The sequence below is a fragment of the Hippopotamus amphibius genome, chromosome 5 (genome assembly GCF_030028045.1).
Source record: "Hippopotamus amphibius kiboko isolate mHipAmp2 chromosome 5, mHipAmp2.hap2, whole genome shotgun sequence".
In the NCBI taxonomy this organism is placed as follows: domain Eukaryota; kingdom Metazoa; phylum Chordata; class Mammalia; order Artiodactyla; family Hippopotamidae; genus Hippopotamus; species Hippopotamus amphibius.
The window spans coordinates 27,893,044-27,910,863 of record NC_080190.1 but is presented as its reverse complement, the minus strand read 5'-3'; the positions used below and the strand labels follow the sequence as shown (position 1 = coordinate 27,910,863).

Here is a 17,820-nt window from a genome sequence, read left to right as displayed (position 1 = left end):
GGAGGTTTGGCTGATTTGTGTGAAGAGTATAGGACCCAGGAAAGAACCTACCACCCCTATTGACCAGTAGTCATAGTCAAGAGGTCTCCAGTAGTTCCCTGGGGACTCTGGCAACCAAAGGAAAACAAAGGAGATGGCTAGATATAGAGTTCCCTCAGAGCACAAGACCTTAGTGACAACTTCCCATAGTTTGCTCTCCTGCTTTCTCTTGGTTGAGCCATAGTCAGGTTCAGAAACTTAATGGTCCATCCTACTGTGATCTCCAGCTACTCAGCGTAGAGCGACTGAACCTTTATGCTGCTTCCTTGCGGGTGTGCTTCCTACTGTTTGAGAGCATGAGGGAGCACCTCAAGTTCCAATTAGAGGTGAGTTTCTTGAACTTGGAAAAGGAAGAAAAAAAAATAAGAAGATGTATGGCACCTTCATTTGGGTCAGCTTTGTTGTGCTGCAGGAGTAGGATTTGGTGGCTTCTGAGGAGAGTGCGCTTAGCCTCCATAGTTTGGTTCATTGGCTATCTTCTTTAGTGGAGAAATTAGAAGGAGCCCAGAGAAACCTGGCTGGCTCTAAAATGGGAGAACCCAAATATGAGAACTGGCAGGTAACCTCACCGTGAGTGGATACAACTCCTCTGCCTGCAATTCTTTTGCAACACAGGCAGGCAAGTCAAGCTAACTTCACCACTAAATTGCAGAGAGGAACTCTGAATAGGACCAGATCAGGCTCATACAAAGAGCACAAAAAAAAGGCAACAGGCAACTTGTTTTGGATCAGGCACAAGGAAAAGAGCCAGGCCTCCACCATCATGAAGGGCAAAGAGGGGGATGTATTTGAGGGATGGAATACTGTTAAGTATCTCTTAATGCATGCCTCCTGGCTAGGTGTCTGCTTCCTGTTTAATGTTTCTCCTGTCCAATTTGTCTCTTTCTATCTTGAATCCTTTCTCCACCCAATTGGCAATTACTGGATTTATTGTCAGATGTACATCAAAAAGCTTATGGAAATCCTCACTATGGAGAACCCCAAGATGCCTTATGAGATGAAGGAGATGGCACTGGAGGCCATTGTGCAGCTCTGGCACATCCCCAGCTTTGTCACTGAGCTCTATATCAACTATGATTGTGACTACTACTGTTCCAACCTCTTTGAAGATCTCACCAAGCTGCTGTCCAAGGTGCTGAGCATTATTACTGGCCTTTAGAAAGAAGACTTTATTAAGGAAGTCTCTCTGGTGGTAGTGAGGATGCTACGAGGGTGAATCAAAAATTATCTGCACTCTGACTGTAGAATTTATAGAAGTTTCAATTTAACTGGAGTGTGAATAATTTTTGATTCACCCTTGTGCATATAGGGAATGAAATACTTGAGAGTTGGGGAACGACAAGACGAAGGGCATCTTCTCAAGGCAATGTAGGAGTTATGGGCAGTTTTAGGATTTTTGGAAAAGTATTCTAACCTTAAGTCTACTGGATCTGTTTACTTTCCAGAATGCCTTCCCTGTTTCTGGTCAACTCTATACAACACACCTGCTGTCTCTTGATGCCTTGTTGACAGTGATTGACAGCACTGAGGCCCACTGCCAGGCCAAAGTCCTGAACAACGTTACCCAGCAAGAAAAGAAAGAAGCAGCCAGACCTGGCTATGAGGCAGTAGATGGCACTCGAGAAGCCAATAATAGTGAGAGGCATTTCTTTCTTTGAGGATCCCAGGATTCTATGTTTATCCTTTCTCTACTCACTGAATCCTTTCTCCTACCCTTATGTCACTTCCTCTGAAGTACTCCTAATCTGTGTTTCTGAGGTTTAGTGATGTGAATCATAGACCAGGCAGGCACATTAGCAGGACTCATGGACTTCTCCCTTTCTCCTCTTCCACACTTTAGCTTCTTTTTTTTTATAACAGAATTGTTATTTCTTTATGGGGAGAAAAGAGAATATAGATTAAAGGATATAAGACTTCTGTCCCTAAAAGCTCCAGGCCCTACCTTTTCCTACCCCCAGTGTCTGCCACCACTCTAATTAATCTTCTCTAACTTTTCCTTGAGATTGAGGTTGCAGAAGATCAGGGAAAGTGACTGGGTAATCTCTTTATTAAATTGTAGAATCTTAATGCTTGGCTGACATAGGATAGTGACTACTTATTTGGGCTTGGGTTTGTCCTGTCAGGGATGGTGACCTACATGGGAACATGGCCTATATGGGAACATCCTTTGTCTGAAGCTTGATTCTCCTGCAGCTCCGCTTGACTTCCTACACCATCAGTCTTCATTTACCTTCTTCTTCCTTACCAGCTGAGAGAGCAGCCAGCGATGGAAAGGCTATAGGCATGGCCCCAGACATCTCAGGCCTGCATCTGCCAGGTGGAGGGCGGCTGCCGGCAGAACATGGCAAACCAGGATGCGGTGATCTGGAGGAAGCTGGTGACTCTGGGGGTGGGTACTGGGTGTCTGTCTTCCTATGCCCCCTCAACTGGAAGCCCTGGTGAGAACCAAGGGGAGGGAAGCAGAAATACCCTGGGGCAGTATCTGAATGAACCTTGGCTGCTCACCATGTCTTCAGACCCAGAGAGAGGAAAGAAAACATTTGGAGCCCTAGAAGACAGGACTTCTAGGGTAGTGGAACGCTGAGGAGGACGAGTTTTCTGAGGCATCCTTCTTTTCACTAGAGAGTATATCAGCATCCTTCCAAGAGTCATTATCCTGGTAAAAGAGGTCTTACTGGTGTTTCCCTCTCTTCCTCCTATTCCTAGCTGACAAAAAGTTTACCCGGAAGCCACCTCGATTTTCCTGTCTCCTGCCAGATCCACGGGAGTTGATTGAAATTAAGAACAAAAAGAAGGTATATAGATATTCCCAGAGCTCAGCCTCTGCCCACTTCTGACTGGGTGTTCTTTGTAGGGTTTCTGTCTCAGAGAATGAGGGAGAGTCTAAGCTCACTGAACAGCTTCCTAAGGCTCGTTTTTGAGCTTGTTGGGACTCCAGCAACCCCGCAGTCTGCTTTGAAGCCCTTTCCTTATTCCTAAGCCATGTGATCGGCATCTCCTATTGTGTGCTCCTGGGTAAATGCTGCCCTAGCTGAGAGTCAGGTGTTACTTGTGGTGACAAGAGCCCTGGGAGCTGGTATCCTGTGGGTCACTGAAGGTTATTGGTCATCTTGAACTCTGGGGTGATGATTGGCAATGAAAGGGAATTGACATTTATTCTGGTGCTTTAGTAAAGTTCAAATAACTGTGCTTTTTGGTTTTCTTAACACAAAGAAAATCTTCTGTTTAACCCTTTCTTCCTCTTAAGGCCAGCATAAATGACTTTGGTTTATGTGTGCCCTTGATTGCAGGGCTCTGACTAGACGTCAAAAAGTTATCATTACAGTTAGTTCACCTTGTCCTTCAAACCCCAGGGCCTTAGGACCTAGGAAACCAAAGAAAGAAGGGAAATCTGAGCTAATCTGTAAATGGATACCAGGGACAGCTCTAAAACTGGAGAGAAAAGAAAACCTTTTCTAGTCTCTTTCTTCTGCTTTTTTCCCCTGATTCTCAGGTTGGAGGAGAATGCTGTGCATCTTTGGCACTCAGAAAAAGAGTAAAAAGGATCTTCTTAGCTAATTCTAGTTAAACATGGAGATTGGGGAAAGCTAGGGGCCAGTATGATTCAGCCTTAGTTCCGAAGTGACTTATAGCCATGTCGTAGGAGCCCATTAAGTGACCAGCTGTGGGCTATGATGGAGGCCTGGCCTTGTCTGGTTCAGGAGCAGAGCAGCTTTTGACACCTCCTGTATTTCTCCTGTAGCTGCTGATCACTGGCACAGAGCAGTTCAACCAGAAACCAAAGAAGGGGATCCAGTTTCTGCAGGAGAAAGGTCTCCTCACCATCCCAATGGACAACACAGAGGTAGCCCAGTGGCTGCGAGAGAACCCTCGGCTGGATAAGAAAATGATTGGAGAGTTTGTGAGTGACCGCAAAAACATTGACCTATTGGAGAGCTTTGTGAGGTGAGGAAGCTGCAAGAAATGTGGGACATAGTTAATGATCAGTCTGGGGGGACAGATAACTCAAAACTGTGGTGACGCAGGTCACATACTCCCTCTTCCCAAAATTTATATCTGTTGGATCTGAAAGAGTCTCCAGCAAGAAAGCTTTGGAAGCCATTCCATTCTACATAGAGAACATTGCAAATGGGTGGAGCAGGGTTCCTGAACACAGGGTACGTTCTGGGCTCCAGGGATGAGGTTTCTAGTCAGGAGCATACTGATGTGAAAAGTACTAAGCTTAGGGTTGTCGAATTCTGGTTCTGTGTTAGAGATGACCAGGAGATACATCCCCTCTGCCAGAGCCCTCAGCCTCCTCTATTCCAATAGGAGACGCTTAGTGGGACTGTAGCTAATAGAGCACCCAACATTTGCAGCTTATATATCTTAAGCCTTTCATCCTTCTTTCTTTCCCTGTAGCACCTTCAGCTTTCAGGGCCTGCGGCTGGACGAAGCTCTCCGTCTCTACCTGGAAGCCTTCCGCTTGCCTGGGGAAGCACCGGTCATCCAGCGGTTGCTGGAGGCATTCACAGAACATTGGAGGGTGAGTTTGAGTGGCAGGGGCTAAGCCCAGCATCCCAAATTAATTTGACTAAGGGTGTCTATGGCTTCAACTGAATGACCCAGTTGCTATCTCCTACGAAGGCTGAGAGCAACGTCAATGAGCTTTCCCATAGAGGGGCCAGCTTCCATCAAGGAGTTGGCAAGAGGTGGGCCTCTTTCTGGCTGGTACCTTCCCTCTGTATCAGCATTGACCAGTGGGTTGGTAGTGAGGGTTTGATTGGACCAGAGAAGGGCATTGACATAGGTGGGGTCTTTGCTTTTTCAGAATTGTAATGGCTCCCCATTTGCCAATAGCGATGCGTGCTTTGCCCTGGCCTATGCTGTCATCATGCTTAATACTGACCAGCACAACCACAACGTTCGCAAACAGAATGCACCCATGACCCTGGAGGTAAGATTGGATCCCAGCCATGGCGGAGCAATTGCAGCACAGCTTTGGAGGTAGCAGGAAGGACATGGGATTTCCAGTGAGCACAATGGACAAGGTTCTGTCCAAGGGAGTCAGGGAGGGCTGGCCAATCCAGAAGAGGAACTGGGGTAGGGAAGTGGATTCTTTCACTTACTGTTTCCTAAGTCCTGTTTACCACAGACCCAGGAGTTCCTTGAGTGGGGCGTCAGCATTGACACATGGAGGGTCAAGTTTATTGCCCTGTCTCTAGGAGTTTCGCAAAAATCTAAAAGGTGTGAATGGAGGCAAGGACTTTGAGCAAGACATCCTGGAGGACATGTACCATGCCATCAAGTGAGTATGTGTAGAGAATGGTGTAGCATCTCTATTAAGGAGAAGCACACTGCTTCCTTTTCCAGACTGCAGTGACTCATATGCCCTGGATTTAGCATCGTAATTTATCTGGGCATCCCCCTCTCCCCTAACTCATTTATTCCTTAAAGAAGCCTGAACAGTACTGGAACTTTAATACCCTGAGCCAGGATCCAAATTGCCCCTGATAAGTGGAGTGTCATCGCCCCATTTTCTGAACCCAGAGCAGCTGGGTTTTCCTGTCTAGCTCGCAAGATGTATTATGGAGCTAGTAGAGAACCCAAGATGGATGCTAGAGGGTGAGGTTTGGGACACTTAGGTGTTTACTGTAAATTAGAAAAGGTAGAATTGTTCATCCTCTCATACCCAGAAAGAATATGAGATCTTACTATAGAACTAAAGGCCCACTTAGAGACAGGGCTTGGAGATTATGGAATGCTTCCTTTCTTTCTCCCTGGTGCCACTGGTGGGGAGGGAAGCAGACCACTGAGCTGCAATTTTGATGACCTCTCATCGATGGAAAGCGCTGGTAATGGGCAAAACCCCTTGTCTTAGTTTGTACCCAGTCAGGTTTAGAGCAGTGCACCTACTCCTTTTGTTATCCTGACAGGAATGAGGAAATTGTGATGCCTGAGGAGCAGACAGGCTTGGTTCGGGAGAATTATGTATGGAATGTGCTGCTTCATCGAGGTGCCACCCCAGAGGGCATATTCCTACGTGTGCCTGCTGGCAGCTATGATCTTGACCTCTTCACCATGACCTGGGGCCCCACCATCGCTGCTCTTTCTTATGTCTTTGACAAAAGCCTTGAAGAGACAATCATCCAAAAAGCCATCTCAGGCTTCAGGTAGCCAGGGTTTGACTTTGGTCTTGATCTCCTTCCACCTCTCTCAGTTAGCTTGGTTGCCTCCATGCCTCTCTGACTCCTACTCTTCTTTTCCTTAGAATGGGGTTCCTTCTGAGTTTTTGGAGGAAGGCTAAAGCTTGGGAAAGCTCAGTCTTAGACTGAAGAGTGAAAGGTTTCTTCCTGAGACTGATTAGTGAAGAATCCCAAGCAAGCCTCCTTAGGGACTTAGAAGGTCTGCCTGGCCTTTCAGTGACTATATCTGGTATGTGTTGTTACAGGAAATGCGCCATGATCTCTGCCCACTATGGCCTCAGTGATGTGTTCGACAATCTCATCATCTCTCTATGCAAATTCACAGCTCTCAGCAGTGAGGTGAGCAGGGGAAAGAACTATGTATTTGGAGTTCCAAAGGAAGACCTCTCTTTTAGCCATAGATCTACCCTTATCTGTGGAGCTGATTTCCCTCAGCATATTCTTCTCACTCCCCCTGGACTACAGTAGAGCTTCAGCCATTTCTGTCTGACACACCCTAGGATGAGAATAGCATTACCTCATATGTTGGGAATGAGAGAGGAGATGCAATAGTGGAGAAGACCTAAGCCAGGTTAGCCCTTCCCACCAGTATTATGGGGAATTGAAGCAGAACTAGCAGAAGGACCCTCAGAAACCATAGGTAGACGCCTAAGAGAATCTCCTTTCAAGACATTTGCCAGGCCCTAAGCCTCTTCTCATCTTCCTTTCCAGTCTATTGAGAACCTGCCCACTGTGTTTGGAAGCAACCCTAAAGCCCACATTGCAGCCAAGACGGTATTCCATTTGGCCCATCGTCATGGTGACATCCTGCGGGAGGGTTGGAAGAATATCATGGAGGCCATGCTACAGCTCTTCCGAGCCCAGCTGCTACCCAAGGCTATGGTGGAGGTAATTCTTGGTAGGAGACTAATTAATAATAACAAGGCAAGAGCTCCAAGATTATGTACTGTCTGTATATAGAACTGGTTGAGGGTAGCACTAGGCCTGATGCATGCTGAAACTTACCAGGAATGCCTCAAATGTAAGACTACAGATCTTCGGCCATGGGGATGGCTATAAAGGAAGGCTGGTAGAAGTCATTGCTAGTCACTAATTGGAGGGGGCCCAGTCAATAGTGTAGGGCAGAGGGCAACAGGAAGAAAGCCAGAAAACTTTGCATGAAGGAGCAGGAAATGCAAGGGACACGTGGAAAGAAATTATTCTTGACCTGATTTTCCAGGTAGAAGATTTTGTGGATCCCAATGGCAAGATCTCTCTACAACGGGAAGAGACACCATCAAACCGGTGAGGGCAAATCAGAGTCTGGAGACCTTGGGGAGGGAGGATTAGAACTCTGGAGCTCACTAGAGCTTGTACTCTCTTTCTACAGAGGAGAGTCGACAGTGCTGAGCTTCGTGAGCTGGCTGACACTAAGTGGTAATGAGCAGTCTAGCGTGCGGGGCCCATCCACTGAGAACCAAGAGGCCAAGAGAATGGCCTTGGATTGTATCAAGGTAACTGCCCCTGCCTACCCGTGGTGAACAAGCCTAGACCCTTCTCTACTAGATAGACACTGTCCTATGAACTGAAGAATAGGGTCATCTAGGGTTTGTTACCAGAGCTGACTCCTTCTGCCCTCTCTCCCTGGCTTCTTGGGAACATTCTCTTCCCTCTAGTCCTTATCAATAACCCCTCTCTTGTGCCCCCTCTAGCAATGTGACCCAGAAAAGATGATCACAGAAAGCAAATTCCTCCAGTTGGAGTCACTACAGGAGCTCATGAAGGTACAGAGTGAAGAGGAAAGAGGGATGAAAAGGCTGGCTGTGTCTGGGAGGGGAAACAGGGATAGTGATGTATGCCTCAATTTCTGTCAGAGCTGGGCTAGTCACTGGCTTCTTTTCTGTGCCTACTCTCCTGCTATTATTCTCCTCCAGGCTCTGGTCTCAGTGACACCAGATGAAGAGACCTATGATGAAGAGGATGCTGCTTTCTGTCTGGAGATGCTGCTGAGGATTGTGCTAGAGAACAGGTAGAAGGCAGTCTTTAGGCAGGCCTCACACTGGGCTTGTGCCAAAGGGATGGAAGCCTGGAGTAATCTTGCAGAGTGGGCTCTAAGGATGAGAAGCACATGAAGCTATAGGCAGTGGAGGAGAAGCTTGCTCATTATATCTGCTTGCTTAGGCCTAGCCTCAATCAGAAAAGGAGGCTTATTGCCCACTGGCCTCTATAGCTGAGACTATCCTCATCCCTTAACGTTTCTCAGGGACCGTGTGGGCTGTGTGTGGCAGACTGTTCGAGACCATCTGTACCACCTATGTGTCCAGGCACAGGACTTCTGCTTCCTTGTGGAGCGGGCAGTGGTGGGGCTGCTGCGCCTAGCCATTCGGCTACTCCGGAGAGAAGAGATCAGTGGCCAGGTAAGCAGAGTGCAGCTGGGAGGGCAGGAAGGTATACAGTGGACTAAAGCCACAGGATCAGTTATGGATATGGCCTGAGACAAAGAGTTCACTTAGTACCCTGTAGCGTGAGCCCAGTGACGTGCTACAGGGCTGGCAGAGTCTAACAGGTGGCATTGGGAGTTAGTTTGGAATGGCCTCAAGCATGAAGCTGGTATTCAGCACCTCTGCTCAGTAGGGCTGGAGGGCTGCTGCCTTGTGGCAATCCTAGCCCTGTACCTGATTTCCTGGCTCTCATGCTTAGGACCCTCCTGAGATCTCTTCACCCAATTTATAAAAGACAACCAACATAGAAATAATGAGTTCAGCAAGGTACAGGATATAAGATCAATACACAGGACTTCCTAGGTGGCGCAGTGGTAAAGAATCCGCCTGCCAATGCAGGGGACATGGGTTCGAGCCCTGCCCTGGGAAGATTCCACATGCCATGGAGCAACTGAGCCCGTGCGCCACAGCTAGTGAAGCCCATGCGCCTGGGGCCTGTGCTCCACAAGAGAGGCCACTACAATGAGGAACCTGCGCACCACAGTGAAGAGTAGCCCCCGCTCTCAGCAACTAGAGAAAGCCTGTGTGCAGCAACGAAGACCCAACACAGCCAATAAATAAATTAAATAAATAAATTTATTAAAAAAAAATCAATACACAAAAATTAATCACATTTCTTTATATTAACAATGAACATATAGAAAATGAAACCATTTACAAGTGCTCCAAATGAAATCAAATACCTAGCTATACATGTAACAAAACACGTATAGGATCTGTATGCTGAAAATTATAAAATGCTAATGAAAGGTATCAAAGAAGTCCCATATAAATGCAGAGGCATACCATATACGTGGATTGGGAGGCTCAATGTAGTGAAGACTTCATTTCTCCCTTAATCAATCTGTAAGTTTAATGCAGCTCCTATGAAAATCCCAGCAAGGTTTTTTTGTAGACATAGACAAGCTTATTCTAAAATTTAGATGGAAAAGTACAGGCCCTAGAATAGCTGAACATTTTGAGAAAAAAGGTGGGAGGAATCACTCCATCTGACTTCAGGCTTACTATATAGCTACAGTAATCAACACTGTGGTATTTTTGGAGGGACAGACACATGGATCAATGTAACAGGAGAACCCAGAAATAGACCCACACAAAAATGCCTAATTTTTTGACAAAGGTGCCAAAACAATTCAGTGGAGGAAGGGTAGTCTTTTTAATTGCTGGAGCAGTTTAAATCTGTGGGAGGATGAGCACAAATGAACCTTGACCTAAGCCTCATACCTTATAGAAAAATCAACTCGGAATCGTAGAATTTAGTAAATTCTAAATGGAAGACTGTGAAACCTTTAGAAAGAAATATAGGAGGGTATCTTTGGGAGCTAGGCAAAGAGTTCTTAGACTTGACACCAAAAATACAATCTACAAAAGGAAAAACTGATAAATTAGACTTCATCAATATTAAAAATTCTACTCTGAGAGCCCAGTGTGAAAATGATGTAAAGACAAGGAGTGTGTGTTTGCAAATCAAATATCTGAAAAAAGACTAATATCTAAAATATAAAAGAACTCAAAACATAACAGTGAAAAAAAAAAAAAAAAAAACAGACCAGTTAGAAAATGGGTGAAAGATATGAAGCAGATATACAGGTGGCAGATAAGTACATGAAGAAGCTTAAGTGATGTTCAGCATCATTAACCAACAGGGAAATGCAAATTAAAACCACAATGAGATACCACTACATACTGTCAGAATGGCTAAAGTGAAAAATAGTGATAATACCAAATGCAGACAAGGATGTGGGTCACTCATAAATTGCTGGTGGGAATGTAAAATGATAGAACAGTTTCTTATAAAACTAAACATGCAGTTACAGCACAGTCCAGCAGTTGCACCGTTGGGCACTTATCCCAGAGAAATGAAAGCTTACTTTTATAAAAACCTATACATGAATGTTCACAGAAGCTTTATTTGTAGTAGCCAAAAACTAGAATCAGCCCAGATGATTTTTAACATAAAATGTAGTACATAACATACCATGGAATACTATTCGGCAATTAAAAGCAACAAACTATTGATACATGCATCAACTTGGATGACTCTCCAAGGAATTATGCTAAGTGAAAAAAGCCAATCCCAAAAGGTTATATACTATATAATTCCATTTATGTTAAATTTTTAAAAATAAATTTATTAAAAAAAAAAACTATAGATGCAGTTATACATCTCAGTTTCTGCCCTACAGAAGCACCCAGGCATGTATCAGAACATTCTTGGCAGCATTCTTTGTAGTGGTGAAAATTGTAAATGCTTTAAATAGTCTTCAGTAGTATCCCAAAGTATGAACAGCAGTTATAAAGAATGAGCTAGAGTCATCTGTAACTTAATCCACAGTTTTCCAAGACACATTATTGAGCAGAAAAGGAACAGTTACCGATAGCAGTAAGTACCATACTGCTTGCTTTATGGGATGACCTATTTCTCCATTATGTTACATTTTTGAATTGACAGAGTTTTAGAAGTTGTGGACAGATGGCCAGGGGCTAGAGATGGGGGCAAGAAAGAGGCAGGTATGGTTATAAAAGGGCAACACAAGGGATCCTGTGGTGTTGAAACTATTCAGCATCTTGGCTAGTGGTGGATACACAAACCTACACAAGTGATTAAATTGTGTAGAACTTAATACACATATGAGTAAAACTGGGGAAATCTCAGTAAGATTAGAGAATTATATCATTGTCAGTATCCTGGTTATGATACTATACTATAGTTTTGCATAATGTTACCTGGTATTTTCTTTTTTTCAGTTTTTTAAAAAATAAACTTTTACAATTGAGATAATTACAGATTCGTATGCAGTCTATTTTATAATAAAGTGTTGGATATCTCAGATAATTTATTGAATCCTGTACTGAAAGTGGCAAACAGAATGGTTGTGTGGGTACAGAATGTAAGTGCATCAGTTGTTTACCCTGACAGTGGCATGGCTGACTGGGAGGTGTGGCTCCTTGCCACTGCCCAGTATCACAAGAGAGTATTGTACCCCGTATCATTAGCCCTGGAAAAAATCAAAACTCTAGTATGGTTTCTACTGAATGTATATCACATTTGTACCATTGTAAAGTCAAAAGAAATCGAATAAGTCAAATCATCATAAGTTGGGGGCTTGTCTATACACTTTACCCGTTTTACCCCAGTGGTAGCATTATGCAGAAGTATAGTATAGTATCATAACCAGGGCACTGACATTCATTCAATTCATTAACCTTATTCAGACTTCTCTAGTTTTACTTGTATTAAGTTCTACACAGTTTAATCACTTGTGTAGGTTTTTGTATCCGCCACTAGCCAAGATGCTGAATAGTTCCAACACGACAGGATCCCTCGTGCTGCCCTTTTATAAGCACACCTGCCTGTTTGTTGCCCTCATCCCTAGCCCCTGGCCATCTGTCCACAGAGTACCCTAAATTGGGTGTTAGCTAAACTGTCCTTACTGGCCTAAGGAGACTGGTGGGGAAGGAGGCTAGACAAGACGCTGTGTGTGCCCACTTTCCACTTCCTGCTCCCCACTTCCGCCCAGGTACTGCTCTCCCTGCGTATTTTGCTACTGATGAAGCCCAGCGTGTTGTCCCGAGTCAGTCACCAGGTAGCCTATGGGCTCCATGAACTCCTTAAGACCAACGCAGCCAACATCCACTCAGGTGATGACTGGGCCACCCTCTTCACGCTGCTGGAGTGCATTGGCTCAGGTGTAAAGCCTCCAGCTGCCCTGCAGGCCACAGCCAGGGCTGATGCACCTGATGCTGGTAAGCCCTTTCCCAGAGAGACCCACACTGGCAGATAAACAATTATGGCCCCAGTGGTTGAGACAGGAAAACAAAACATAGATTGTTGTGTTCAGCAGATTAAATACCCCTGGCTTCTGCCATCTGCTTCCAGAGCCTCCTATGCCCACTGGCCTCTCCCCAGTACCCACAGATAAAACAGCATAAAGGCAAGTAGGCAATGGAGAAGGCTACGAAACCAGGCTTCTTACTGTCCTGAGGACTGTTTTCTCAGAAACTCTGTTCTCACTGCCACCTCCCTCCCCAACAGCTGCTACTAGGTGCCATCAGGAGCCCAAATTAGCCTGGCTGCCCCATTTGGTCAAGAGAGAAGCTCTCCAGGCCATCCTTCAGCCCTCTGGTGACAGGGCTGAAACTAATCCAGACCAAGAGAAAAGAGAGGCCAGGCTTCAGTACCTTTCTTCTAAGAGCTGAAACTATCCCTCATCCCAGTGTCCCCATCCCCACCCTGACTCTGCCCCTCTCCCTGCTGGCTCAGGGGCCCAATCAGACAGTGAACTCCCATCCTACCATCAAAATGATGTGAGCCTGGACCGAGGGTACACTTCCGACTCAGAGGTCTACACTGACCATGGCAGGCCTGGCAAGATTCACCGATCAGCCACAGATGCTGATGTGGTTAACAGCGGTTGGTTAGTGGTGAGTGAGCATACGGGTAGCGGGTGAGTCTTCCCTTCTTGTCCTGTGGGAAAGACTGCTGGTCCTCTGAGAGGGCAACTAGGGGAAGATCAGGGTCAGGCCTGGATTCTCAGCTCCTCTGTACTTTACAGGTGGGAAAGGATGACATCGATAACTCCAAGCCAGGGCCTGGGCCCAGCCGGCCAGGTCCTTCACCCCTGGTCAATCAGTACAGCCTAACAGTGGGGCTGGACCTCGGGCCGCATGACACCAAGTCCCTGCTCAAGTGTGTGGAGTCACTGTCCTTCATCGTGCGTGACGCTGCCCACATCACACCCGACAACTTTGAGCTCTGTGTCAAGACTCTCCGCATCTTTGTGGAGGCCAGTCTGAATGGCGGTGGGTCACCTGATGAAGGGGCAGGTGGGGAGTAGCCACGTAAATTACAGGGGAAAGGGAGGAAAAGGCAGGCCATCTGTGCGTGGATATGGAAATGTGACCTGGGTCTGGCCCTGCTCAGGGTGCAAGTCCCAGGAGAAACGTGGCAAGAGTCACAAATATGACAGCAAAGGGAACCGCTTCAAGAAGAAATCCAAGGAAGGCTCAGTGCTTCGGCGGCCTCGAACCTCCAGCCAACATGCCACTCGGGGCGGGCATAGTGATGATGATGAGGATGAAGGTGTGCCTGCCAGCTACCATACGGTGTCTTTACAGGTCAGTCAGGACGTAAGTATGGCACCCTTTATTTCCTCTCCTCTCCCTGCACCTGACATTGGGAGTCTTGGTGGGGCCAGGGACAGCTAGGGCTGAGAGGAAGGGCCAGTTTTCCAGCCCAAGTCCTCAGCTAGCTCCCCCAACAGTGTTCCCCTATCCAAGACCACCTAATAGTCTTTGCTTGATTTTCAAATTATAGTTTATTCTTTAAATAAGTAATTCAAATGCACATAGTACAAAGTTACAAAATGTAAGTAGGTAAAAGTTCCATTCCATTTCTGTCCCCAGCTGCTAAGTTCCCCTTACCAGAGGCAACGACTGCCACCAGTTTCTTGTTTATCCTTCCAGAGTTATTCTGTTGTCTATTCAAGACATACAAAATTCATTTTAAGAGCAGGCTTTATATCATTAAATGGAAAATTAATTGCTTCAAATAGAATAACCTTAGAAAAATGACAAAAACAAAAAATTATTAAATCTGGCCAGACTATTGCCAATCAAAGCCTCTGAGCCTGAGGTTTGCTGTTTTTAAAATGAGATTAACAAGATGTTTATCTGTCATCAGAAAGTGTGAAAAAGAAGTGAAAAGAAAGTACCTATCTCACTGTGTAATTGTGTTATTAAATACTTAGTCCACACACCTCAAGTCCCCACTACTAGGAATAATACCCATCTTTGGAAAACACTGGTCAGGACTACAACAACCAGCTCATAAAGTTGAGGAGAGGGAAATGGTGAGAGGGGTGGAGCATGGTGTGATCGGTACTAGGGGCTCCCTTAAGGACTCAGGGACAGTGGGAGTGGGCTGGTGGGGAGGGGCGTCCACCAGACCTAACCCCATTCATGTCCTGCCCCTCCTGTGACCCTAGTTGCTAGACCTGATGCACACCCTGCACACAAGGGCAGCGTCCATCTACAGCTCATGGGCAGAGGAGCAGCGCCACCTGGAGACAGGAGGCCGGAAGATCGAAGCAGATTCACGCACCCTCTGGGCCCACTGCTGGTGCCCTTTACTGCAGGGTAAATCTCAGGGGAGCAGGCAGGGCAGGGGCAGAGGTGGAGCTGGCGCTTGGGCAGTATCAGGATCAGGATGCTTGAAGGATCTTGAGCCTGTTCTCGTTCTCAGGCATTGCCTGCCTGTGCTGTGATGCCCGGCGCCAGGTGCGGATGCAGGCACTGACCTATCTACAGCGAGCACTACTGGTACATGATCTGCAAAAGTTAGATGCCCTGGAATGGGAGTCCTGTTTTAACAAGGTAGGATTTCCCTCTGGTCTTAAGGTAAAGTGCAAAATCCTAAAGACAAGGAGAGCGAAGCAGCTGGAAGTGCCCCTAATGTTAATCCTCAGCTTATATCATACCTTCCCTCCTGCTCTGTACCATCCACCCCAGCCCAGGGTCAGGTGGGCAAGGCTTCCACCTGACCTTGCTAGGGAAATGTTGGCTCCTTACCCACCAGGTGCTGTTTCCTTTACTGACCAAGCTGTTGGAAAACATCAGCCCTGCAGATGTGGGCGGGATGGAGGAGACCCGGATGAGGGCTTCTACCCTGCTCTCTAAGGTACTGCTCACCACCCGACACCCACCCACTCTCCCCATACCTGCCTCTTCACAAGCAGGGAAGCCAAGGCTTCTGGTAGGGCCTAGGGATATAATGTAGGTGCTTAGGACCTCCAGCTGTGGAGATTCAGCAGGACCCAGGCACTTGGGAGGATTTTGGAATTCAGAGGAGTCTCTGATCCAGGATTCCCATGCAAGATAGGGCAGGCTTGCCTCCCACCCTTGGAGATGGGTGCAGAAGGTTCCTACCCTACTCTCGGCTGAAAGGAGCTGGGGGGGGTCCATAGGTCTTCCTGCAGCACCTATCTCCACTGCTGTCACTCTCTACCTTTGCGGCCCTCTGGCTGACCATCCTGGACTTCATGGACAAGTACATGCACGCAGGCTCCAGTGACTTACTGGTACGTTCTGCCTCAGCCCAACTCCCGCTGCCTACTTCCTCTCCCAGCTTCTAGGAAGACTTGCTGTTTCCCCCTCAGTGGCTGTCTCCTCCTTACCATATTCCCCCATGCCCTCTTTCCCATTCTCATGACCCCACTGCCACCTGCAGTCAGAGGCCATCCCTGAGTCTCTGAAGAACATGCTCCTGGTGATGGACACCGCAGAGATATTCCACAGTGCAGATGCCCGAGGAGGCAGTCCCTCAGCCCTCTGGGAGATCACCTGGGAGCGCATTGACTGTTTCCTGCCCCACCTACGAGATGAGCTCTTCAAGCAGACTGTCATCCAGGGTAGGGGGCTCTGACCAACTTCATCAAAGAGAGTCTAGAGCTAATAATTAGTTCTCTGTGCCCTGGGTGGGTGGGAAGTCTAGTGGGTAGCCAAGGACTCTACTTGCAAGAAAGCACTGAGATCCGCTGTCTGGATTCTCTACCCTCCTCAGACCCTGTGCCCATGGAGCCTCATACCCCCAAACCTCTGGCCTCAGCCCACCTGACTCCTGCTGCTGGTGACACCAGGACACCTGGCCATCCACCTCCCCCAGAGATGCCCTCTGAGCTGGGGACCTGTGGTGAGTCCCTCTGAGCGAGCTTGCTGGATGTCAATCAGGAAGTCATGGCCTAAGAGGAGGCCCCGGGTACTTTGAGATTACTGCTGAGCATGGGCTGTGAGCCAGGGAAAGGAAAGAACCAGAAAATCCTGTTCACCTGATCTCCTTATGGGGAATGGCAGGCCCAGGTCAGGTATAATGAGCTAGTTGCCTGGGCTTTTCAGGCTTCAGAGAAGGCTGGATCAGGGACTTGGAATGAATATGCAGAGGTTGCCCTTCAGGGATTCTAGTAAAGACCAGACCAAAAATTAACCTACTGGAGGTACAGCAAAGGAGGTAAAGGGTAGATATAAAGTAGCTGGACACTGGAATATGTTTCAAGCAGAGACTCTCAACTGTGTAGACTGAGAGGAGTCATTTGGCTCACAGGAATGGGGAGGAGCGGAAGTTTGGTAAACCAGCTGCAGAACGTGAGGGACTCTGACTGCAGCCACCTTGCTTTCCCTCTAGACTTTGAGAAGCCCGAGGGCCCCCGACCTCCCAACAGCGGCTCCTCTGGATCACCAGTGGCATCCAGCCCCAGCAGGCTGAGCCCTACCCCGGATGGGCCTCCACCCCTGGCTCAGCCCCCACTGATCCTGCAGCCCTTGGCCTCCCCACTGCAGGTGGGCGTGCCCCCCATGACTCTGCCCATCATCCTCAACCCTGCTCTCATCGAGGCCACCTCACCTGTGCCCCTGCTGGCCACACCCCGCCCCACAGACTCCATGCCCACTTCTGAGGTCAATTAAGGCAGGCCCTTCAGCGATCAGGACCAGTACTTCCTACCAGGCTGTCCCAGGCCTCCTCTCAGCTGTCCCAGGCGGCCGCACACTCTTCGGTCCCAGCCCAAGCTGCTATCACCGCTACTTGGATGGGGACCTGAAAAAGAACTTTTATAGCCCCTCCTGGGACCCACATCAGTTTGTGGGACCTTCCTCCTCTGCTCTCCATTCCTGGGAGTCCAACCTGAGAGCACACTCAGGTATCACCTACAGCCTGGCAGCTCTGGGGAGGCATTACTGTACCAACCCTGCAGTGCCTGCCCTTGTGCCCCTCCTGCCTGTGGTCAGGCATTGAGAGCCAAGCCAACCACTCTGCACTTTGTTTCCCTCTCCCAGTCCCACTCCATCAGCCCTGGGCCACCTCCTCTAGTTCTTCCTCTTTTACTAATTAGTTGGTCAGTTTGGAGATTTGATTGGCTCCATAGAAGGTGGGCAGGTGGGGCTGGACAGAGGGACTGCCCACAGGAGCATGTACATATGGAAAAACAGGACAACAGTGGACTTTTTATGATGTAATAAATGTCTTAGTACCAACATCATTGCCTTTCCCTCTAGTTTCCTTCTTGAGCTTGTGGGCACCATGTTTGGGCATCACATGTTCTCACATGAACAGAAATGAGGCT

At 47.5% G+C, this 17,820-nt stretch overlaps 1 protein-coding gene across 11 annotated transcripts in view; it reads left to right on the top strand.

The window, feature by feature from the left end:
* Positions 1 to 17,733, top strand: part of GBF1 (golgi brefeldin A resistant guanine nucleotide exchange factor 1) — a 118,505-nt gene extending 100,772 nt beyond the window's left edge. For 6 of the 11 annotated variants that reach the window (XM_057734879.1, XM_057734885.1, XM_057734880.1 and 3 more), the window contains 28 exons: positions 267 to 365; positions 977 to 1,171; positions 1,485 to 1,674; positions 2,288 to 2,428; positions 2,746 to 2,834; positions 3,782 to 3,984; positions 4,441 to 4,564; positions 4,850 to 4,975; positions 5,244 to 5,326; positions 5,955 to 6,191; positions 6,470 to 6,563; positions 6,936 to 7,112; positions 7,444 to 7,508; positions 7,594 to 7,717; positions 7,916 to 7,987; positions 8,138 to 8,232; positions 8,467 to 8,620; positions 12,226 to 12,451; positions 12,969 to 13,129; positions 13,261 to 13,507; positions 13,629 to 13,834; positions 14,692 to 14,842; positions 14,949 to 15,079; positions 15,282 to 15,383; positions 15,670 to 15,783; positions 15,933 to 16,113; positions 16,266 to 16,394; positions 16,884 to 17,733. In XM_057734879.1, the coding sequence (XP_057590862.1) occupies positions 267 to 365; positions 977 to 1,171; positions 1,485 to 1,674; positions 2,288 to 2,428; positions 2,746 to 2,834; positions 3,782 to 3,984; positions 4,441 to 4,564; positions 4,850 to 4,975; positions 5,244 to 5,326; positions 5,955 to 6,191; positions 6,470 to 6,563; positions 6,936 to 7,112; positions 7,444 to 7,508; positions 7,594 to 7,717; positions 7,916 to 7,987; positions 8,138 to 8,232; positions 8,467 to 8,620; positions 12,226 to 12,451; positions 12,969 to 13,129; positions 13,261 to 13,507; positions 13,629 to 13,834; positions 14,692 to 14,842; positions 14,949 to 15,079; positions 15,282 to 15,383; positions 15,670 to 15,783; positions 15,933 to 16,113; positions 16,266 to 16,394; positions 16,884 to 17,164 (4,197 nt within the window). In that variant the 3' untranslated portion in view covers positions 17,165 to 17,733. The remainder of the gene's footprint in view (positions 1 to 266; positions 366 to 976; positions 1,172 to 1,484; positions 1,675 to 2,287; positions 2,429 to 2,745; positions 2,835 to 3,781; positions 3,985 to 4,440; positions 4,565 to 4,849; positions 4,976 to 5,243; positions 5,327 to 5,954; positions 6,192 to 6,469; positions 6,564 to 6,935; positions 7,113 to 7,443; positions 7,509 to 7,593; positions 7,718 to 7,915; positions 7,988 to 8,137; positions 8,233 to 8,466; positions 8,621 to 12,225; positions 12,452 to 12,968; positions 13,130 to 13,260; positions 13,508 to 13,628; positions 13,835 to 14,691; positions 14,843 to 14,948; positions 15,080 to 15,281; positions 15,384 to 15,669; positions 15,784 to 15,932; positions 16,114 to 16,265; positions 16,395 to 16,883) is intronic. The other 5 variants (XM_057734884.1, XM_057734881.1, XM_057734883.1 and 2 more) reach the window with 4 other exon arrangements.
* The last annotated feature ends 87 nt before the right edge of the window (positions 17,734 to 17,820 follow it).